The 8,694-nt window shown below is 36.4% G+C and overlaps 1 protein-coding gene across 1 annotated transcript in view; it reads right to left on the reverse strand.

The window, feature by feature from the left end:
- Positions 1 to 1,052: 1,052 nt before the first annotated feature.
- LOC147498200 (DDT domain-containing protein DDR4-like) overlaps positions 1,053 to 8,694 on the reverse strand; it is a 9,056-nt gene continuing 1,414 nt past the window's right edge. The window contains 13 exon segments of the mRNA XM_086560288.1: positions 1,053 to 1,519; positions 1,522 to 2,228; positions 2,309 to 2,497; positions 2,606 to 2,648; positions 3,266 to 3,293; positions 3,295 to 3,390; positions 3,521 to 3,561; positions 3,564 to 3,612; positions 5,580 to 5,736; positions 5,956 to 6,062; positions 6,797 to 6,878; positions 7,220 to 7,257; positions 7,363 to 7,449. Of these exon segments, the coding sequence (XP_086416414.1) occupies positions 1,491 to 1,519; positions 1,522 to 2,228; positions 2,309 to 2,497; positions 2,606 to 2,648; positions 3,266 to 3,293; positions 3,295 to 3,390; positions 3,521 to 3,561; positions 3,564 to 3,612; positions 5,580 to 5,736; positions 5,956 to 6,062; positions 6,797 to 6,878; positions 7,220 to 7,257; positions 7,363 to 7,449 (1,653 nt within the window). The 3' untranslated portion in view covers positions 1,053 to 1,490.

Below are 8,694 nucleotides of genomic sequence, written 5' to 3' on the forward strand. Positions count from 1 at the left end.
CATTACAGATGCATTATACCTAAGTCTTAACTGCAGCAATTAACACTTTTTTTACTAGTATATGTCTTTAAGAAGATACGCAAGGAGAAACTTGGACTTGAAGAATTAGCGATGAATATCCAAATATGACATTATCTTGTATAATGAACAAAGAATACAAAATACTGGAGGAGTCACGAAATCGTTCTTAACATTAATTATACATTTAAAAAAAAATTGTTGTCGGCATTTGTGGAAGCACATAACCTGTATTGGGTGCACAACTAAGCCTGTGATGCGCACCAGCATGTATTGTCTAGTGTTATTTACTACTTCATGTCTTCATGTTCACTGTTGCGTTTGGTTCCTAATATGCACGAAGCACGATGAGTTCAAGGTGAAGAGAGCGAAAGAGGCACATTTCCTTTTCCGTGTAGTCGCCCGTTTTAACTTTTAAGCTGTACAACTTGCAGTAGAAGACTGAAGATTTGAAGCTGCACACGCTGATCCAAAATATCATATTTCCCTAATTTGGAGTTCTGCCCGTCCACACAACTTTAACCATGCATACCAATGTGTACCTCGAGGTATTGAACATGGAACGAGGCGGTTCAATTGGGCATAGAGTTGGGAAATGTCCAGCTCTAATTTTCTTCTTAACTTTTAATCAACGAGTAAATTATTGTCTTTTATTTCCTAACACAATTGGAAGTTTCGTCTACTGGTAATTATAGGAACCTTTCCTATTTGACCAGGGAACCCAAAAGGTTCCTTGTGTATGTCAGAAAAAAGCAGCAAATTTGCCAGAATACATAAAAGTAATAAATAATAGAATAATAATACATACAGGAAAATAAAAAGTTGTACAACAATTTTCATTTCAAAGCAAAGCATTTCCAAATGTTCTTCTCTGAACTATAATTTTATAGTTTGAATGCGAACATGTTTAAAGATGCTACTAGTAAAACAAAATTACCTCGTCAGTGAAGAACTGAAGATCTCCCTGATATAAAGAACGTCCGGAGTTGCATCAGAGGATCAGAGCACAAATTATCCTTCACCAAAAGGTCAAATTGAAAAACAGAATATATACATAGATTATCAAGCAAAACCATACTGAGTTTGGAGCAGACCTGTCAATGTACCCAATAAAAATAATGGGACTAGAAAATTCCAAACCCAACAATGTTTTCATCATTTTGTCAGCTTCTACAACATTGTACACTGATGACTAGCCTATTACACAATTATCAGCACCATTTGGTGCCCCTGCTGGAAATAACTGAATGGTTACACCGGTTGCTGCTCGCGTTATGTCATGGAAGGAGACCTCAATAACCACACCTTCCTACATAAACTTACGCAAATTTTGATATTATCTATCATACACCTGTATTCCTGACCGGAAGAAGAAAATCTTCATCTTTTGGTCGTGCGGACTGCACATGCTTACCACCTTATTACAGACGGCCGTCACTTGATTGAAGATACTTCCTCGAAAAAAAAATGCACTAAAAGTTGTCTGTATCATTATCTTTCAATTTGGGCCATCATCAAAGCCTGGTCCCGGGGCAAGCTCATTTAAGTCCAGAAATTGTCTTCGGCCTACACCCTCTGCTTCTTGACCTGGTATATTGGTTTTTCGAGGGGATAGTCTATGCTCCTTTACCATGCCACTGAATTCTTCAACTGGTTGATCAACTATTACTTTCTGCTCATCCCCATTCTCCTGGGAATCAGGAGTGTCTGTTGAGTATTCTGAATCTTTACTTGCATCTGATCGTTCATCTGAGCCATTCAACTTCTCTCGTTTCGGGGATTCAGCTTCAGATTCTGAAAATTCAATGTGTCGATAGTTGATACGGTTTTGGGTGGCCCTCCTGCTACGTCTCAAGCCCGACTGTAGCTCATGAACAGACCTTAACTTTGTTTCCTTCCTATTGCTACGACTTGGAATTTTTTTAAGTTTTTGTGGCTCACCGCTCTCCTCTGAACTGCTCATATATTCTTCCTCTTCTTCTTCTTCTTCTTCTTCTTCTTCCTCATTGTCGCCATTTTCTTCCCAACTTTTCTCTTCTCCCTCGGAACTGCTTCCTACTTTCCTCTGTTTTCGGCTCCTCAAATAGTCTTCATCATATACTACTTCTCCAACTATATCATCATCACTGTCAAATCCTGCCTCATTATCTGAAATAGCTGCAACAAACTCCATTTCTGAATATCTCTGAGGCCTCTGTCTCCTCCGATTGCTGCATGTAGTAGGTATTCAGTGAGCGTAGATATTAAAAATGTTAAAAACGAGAAGAGTAGATATATACTAAAAAGAAACCTGCGGTCAAGAGATCCAGATTTATTTTCTTCTTCAGTTTCTTCAGAATCAGATGACTTGGGTGACGATTCATCATGGGAAACGTAGCGTGGAGTGTGCAAACCACCATTGAGTTTACCATTACTTGATGCCTCTGGTTTAGTACCAACTTCTCGCCCAACAGCAAGTTCAGGGGATGGTTGTTTTCTCCTATTAAAGATCATTATTCATCAGTTTAACATGAACCATTACACATCAAGTCGCACCCAAGTATAAATGTAACCAACAAGATAAAGATCGAGGTGATAAAACTCATACTTGGTTGTTTTGATAGCCTCAGTGATAGACCGGTCAAAATCATCTGCAATATTGTTTCCAGCAAATATTAGGTAATCAACTTTCTAAGAAATACATGACGATAGTGTACATCATAGTGAACTTTTGACCGAAGCAAGGAAAAGCTACTTTGAAAAGTGTCAAAAGGAAAATATAGGAACATGTTGAATTTTGCATTGACCACTCAAAGAACATGGAGGTACGCAGTCAAAGTCCTCCCTAGAAATGACACTCAGGAAAAAAGATGCTGGTTTAAGGAAAAAGAGACTGGATAGCCTAGATCACACCATAAAGAGAACGTACCGAGGAGCTTTCATTGCTGCTCATCCCCATTCCCAACGGCAAATATACTTTTACTTGGCAAAAAAATATCACACAGTGCGACTGATGAATTTCTAAAAGATATGATTGGTTAATAATTATTATGAATTGGATCGCAAGGAACCACATACAAAGCAGGAAAAGAAGAGCTAAAGAGCCACGATACATGTGTGTTATCCAATGTCCCTAAATAAATTTAAATTTCTTCAAAAGATATTAACAAACTTATTTTTAGCAAACAACAGAAAAGGGTTGCTGGCAATGCAAGGTTCAAAACAATTTTTAAAAAATTGTAAATAATTCCAAAGTTGATTGCTCTACCGAAAGTATAGGTAACAGGTTTTCTGTCACTTAAGAGAGCGCCCTGAAGCAATCCCATCTGCACTCAAAAAGCTATCAAGAAGGAGTGCTTCTCTATGTTGTTTCTTTACCAATTTCTCCTTTTTCTGTGAAATTAACAAAACACATCAAACCGTTACAGTAACTAACACCACTAGCATTCGAGAACACGAAAAGCGAGGGTAATCATTTAGAAGATCAAGGACATCAAAGATAAATAAGTTTATACACTAAAACCTTGTGGATCTTCTCAATCTCTGGAAGGATGTCATTTTTAGCTTCTTCCCAACTGCAGTTTCTATTCTACTTTTACTGGAGAAAAGCTTCTCCTGCAAGCAAACGAGCACAGCAATTAAAAGCAAAGAAAAGTTTCATTTGAAAAAAAACTGGGTTTCGGGGGGTGGAAGCAAAGCAACATTGATCTTTCTTTGAGTTTGGTAACAATGTGAAAGTTCACTACCGAGGAGACTCGGGTTGAGACCTCCTTGAAAGGGTGCTGCACTTTGACCAATGCAGAAAGGTGAGTTTCCGCAAATTGCTCATAGTCAAACAGGGGGGGAATGCAATTCGTGTATTTTACAAAAGATCAATGGCGTCATCTATACCAAAATGTTGTACCACGTGAAAGCCACAAGCTTTGTCGACTATGATACTACTTAAACACAGCCCTCTGCTGCCTCTTCCTATACCTCCTCGAGATACAAGCGCGTAATCAATTAGAGATCTAACTATTGCTACTGCCAAATTGCACTCCTGCTTCGCATTCCCATCACTAATCATCCAAATGATCAAAAGTGGAAAGTATCAACTGAAACACATCTAAAGGAATGAAGACATCCAAGTACCCAACACATTAACTTCCTATGAAGAAACCACAGTTTCCCAAATCTTCTTGGAGCCAGAACTTACATGTGAAAGAAGATGGCTCTCAAGTGTGATGAAGGGAGCCAATCAACAGCACGTGTCTTTGACAACCACTCCAAACCATTTGGGACTAGAAACAACCTCGAAACAATGAAATAACCCCTAGAAAATGACAGCTCATTTCTAGTAATATATAAACAGATTGGAAAGAAGAGGTATTTTCTTTTTACCACCCAACAAAAGTAACTACATACAAGATACCCCAGTCCTCATAATACTATGAAAGAGTTACACTATAGAAGGACCAATATTTTCATGGCCACTATAGGCTACACCCTAAGCTTGCCCCCACTCTTCCTTTTTTCCACTGTACTGATGAATAGCTGAGGCTTGTCCCAGATAAACATTCTTATAAATCCCAGATGAATACCTCTATCTCTTTAGTCTAACAACTTCCAATTTATTGATGTAATTAATGATAAGTTTTCAAACCTAATCCTTTATGTGGTATACATCTTTTGTACATCTCTTGGCTAAGGTGTACAACTTGTGAAGATCTGTATACATAGACAATATCCCTAAGCGTTTTCTATCATTGATATAGAATACTCGTAATGATCCTAATTAACAAGACCAACTAAATAGCGTATTCTCTAGCTAGTATAAGTTTATCTTAATAAACAGGACCAACTAGTAGCGTGTTCTCCAGCTAGTACAGGTTAAAACTCAGGCAGGTACCATATAAGACCTAGTAAGACCCGAAGAAGAACAGACACTGACAGGCAAAATGGAAAGTTGGAAACAACCGACACAGACACGTTACACAACATTTCTTTAAAAAGTAGGACACAGATACATGGACATGTTAGAAAAACAAGGGAAAAAGAATAACTAATATAGAATTGAATATTATCATTCTCCACCAAATTCAATCAAAATACGACATTTCAATCATCTCGTGCTGGTCATGGAGACTTACCAGATGAATGAGATGATCCGGGAGAGATATGGAGTTTCTAGTGCTGGGGCAGTCGTGCTTTCTTCCCCGTTTTTTGTTTTCCAAACGAGTGAAATAAATCCTTAACAGGTTGTGTTTTACTTCAGCCGTTCTCATTACATACTAGAAGATATCGAGTGCCCTGTGCATGTCCCCAGCGTGTCGAAAATTCTAAATATTAAAAAATAAATTGGAAACTCTAAATAGTGTGTCGGTGTCTGATATGTCTCGGACACCGACACTGACTAACTTCCTTCATTACTTAATCATGTGTGTGTGTGTCTATTTTACTCTATACTTGGATCACTGCAAAATCTATTACGGTTTTATTTTCCTTTTTACCAAAGTATATTTAATCCCATAAAATTGTTATAGAAGTTATTTTATTTTATTTTGGGGAACTATTTGCAGGAAACACAAAAAACAATGACTTACAGAAACTTCCTCAAATTCCTCCAAATTTGTTGCAACTGTTTCCCACTGGCAAGACACAGTAGGAAAGGATAAGACACCCTTTGTCTTCACTTTCTTGACCTCAACCTTTCTAATCTCCCGATACAAACGGCTACCAATAATAGGATCATCTTCATACCTAGATAGAAAAGAATTAGAATGTCTATAAAGCTCACGACCCAGGACATTATACATTTTATCAATATCATCAAACCCTTGCTCAATTGATGACAGTCAGAAAGTAAATACTATGAATGATATAATATACTAAACATAATACAAGACAACAAAAAGATATGAAGTGCTTAAAAATACAACTAAACAAGATTAACTGAGTATAATCAAATGAATTGTTTACCAGTATGAAATTCCATGTGAATCGCCCCCAATGCGTTCCTTACGAAATACTGAAAGTTGAACGCCGTGTTTCAAACTTCCGTCAATATAGTTTCGGATGTCTTCTTGCTACAAAAGAAAGAACATAATTACTCCTATTCTGGCGTAGCGCAAACAGAAGCAAGGGAAAATTGTTACAGAACAAGTATCAAACTACTAGATGGCTAGAACAAGTAAAAAAAACAAGAAAAAAAAAAGGACTAGAGATGGAGGCTCATCATCATCCACTATTGCATTGATTATTATAGGATCAGCGTCATATGCGGAACAGTGAAAAACACTTGGAAACTGATGCAGGACATAGGGAAAGGATGTTTTATGTGAAAATCACAGTTTTACTCTACGGTAAAAAAAAGAATTACTATTTGTAGTAAAAAAAGAGATTAAGAATCAATGGTTCAATAAAATGCAAACATTAAAAATTGTTCAACTGCTAGACTACAAATAAAACTTGAGTATTAAGTTTGAGATAATAAAGAAGACAGAAATTTCTTCCTTTTCTTATCAGTAACAAATTATGCAATGATATCATGCATTGTGAATTCAAACTAATGAAATTAACATCATAAAACACAAACAAAATAGCTAAAGAATAGTAAATATTTCACAATCATTAAACCAAACTACAATGATAACCGTCATAACAAGATAATGGAGCCATTCTTGTTATGACTGTTAAAACAAAGAAAATAACAGACTTCAATGAATTAGTAATATGTAGAATGTGAAACTGAAAATCAAAACAGGAATAGAACCATATCACCATATCATCACTTTAACAAGGGTAAGTTGAATGTAGATACCTGAGCTCAGATTTCACAAAGTGCTCTCAGAATCACTACACGAGTCCCAGGATCAAGTGCCTTATATGCTTCAACCTCCGTCCTTAACAAGAAATGATGATAACTTGTTTGTTAGGAAGATGCTATATGCATGCTTAAAATCATCCAACCCCAGCTGGGTAAGGGTATGGGGAATGAATCTAAATGTCACCTTATTTGAGTCTCAAATAAGGTACTGTTAAAAGAATTTAACCAGAGTCATTTCTTTACAAAAATTTCCCAATTTACATCTTTCTCCTTCTATATATTTTTTAATCACAATTATCAGATATTTCTTTTAACTTGTTTTAGTCATATCAGAACTCATTCCCATAAGCATGTCGAGCCATGTCATAATAGACTAGAGAAATTCATTGTGAATTTTGAATGTTCAAAGCTACTCACCCATGTGATGCTAAAATTGGTAACTCTCCTTCTGCAACCTGCAATATGACAGTAAGCTAGTGCTTAACTCAAAACAGGCAAAAATATTTATCTCATCATCTGCAGCATTGTCAAATGACAGTAACGAGTCAAGGATTACATACCCAATACCACCAATCCCTCAACTTTCTGCAAAGCCCAGTAACCCAGGTATTACGTCCTAGAGCACTTCGATTAACAGGAGGGATAGCCTACACTCATCAAAATGTCATTTGTCATGTACTACAAATAAATGTACACCTGCATTCATAAACAACAATAGCAATAACCATAACACCGGTAGGGTGTCAATACAGCTAGAAGGGAGCATAACAGAACAATTATTAACATTGGTCTGAAGAATAAACTCTTTAAAAAATTCAAAAGACAAAGTCCAGATTCCTGAAGAAACTGCTGTGTAAAAAAATTTGAGGCCTAAAGAGAAAATTCAACGGCTCCCATATTTCAAGTAATAATTAAGAAAGTTTGGGTCAAAACTTACAAGTATCTATTCTATCAGAGAACTTAGTTTGCTTGATATTCCATTGTAGACATTTTCACTATTTTAAATGCATGAAGAAATAATGTTCCATAAAGAGGAAGAGCAAATGAGCGATAATACTATGACACAGACTCATTAATTGGCGTGTGTCCTCAACCAATAGATTTTCACTTCAAAGTTCCACAATTTCTCTTTTGTATATATATTCAAATTTGAATGTTCAATAGCAGAAAATATCATGTTCTAATCAAGTAGTGGGATTTCATTCAATTGAAATATATCACAGGGAACAATATCTTGCCCTTGTCCATAAGCGACATTGCAACAAGTAAGTCAGAATTTGAAAGAATTAGAGGAGTATAAGACAAATACAAAATAGTCTCACCTGCAACAATAATTATCTACCAAATAAAATAGGATAGAATCGTTATGCTTCCCTCAGTGCATTCCTATAAAGGCATCTCATTGTATGAGGTGGAATGCCAAATGATAAATCACCGAAGGGTTGCAAGATGCAACCTAGTTGAAATGGCAAATGAGTTGTTTCCATATTGGAACAAAAAAAAAATCTTGGTAAAAGAAATGTTACTCATCAAAATATGAAGAAACAATAAGTGAAACAAAAAATGTATCTCCCGCCAGAGTCACCAACGACGTAAAAGAATGCATACATGAGCATCATCAGATGGTAGAAACAAATATCAACCAAACACTAAAGCGGGATGTCAGTTGCAACTTGCAACCAAAAGAATGAAAATACTTGCAAAACAAGTTGAGCTATAAATTTTGTAGGATTAGGCCGTCATAAATATCTGGGAGGCTAAGATCTTTCAAGTACCAGAAAACACAAGCAATTATAAAGAACTGGGTTGTGTTTGATTTTGCAGGAATTTCCCAGAGGAACAATCAGCTCTAAGGAAGAATTTAACATAAAAATGCAAGAGAGCTAGAAAGC

This window comes from Coptis chinensis, chromosome 5 (genome assembly GCF_015680905.1).
Source record: "Coptis chinensis isolate HL-2020 chromosome 5, ASM1568090v1, whole genome shotgun sequence".
NCBI classification, from domain to species: Eukaryota; Viridiplantae; Streptophyta; class Magnoliopsida; order Ranunculales; family Ranunculaceae; genus Coptis; species Coptis chinensis.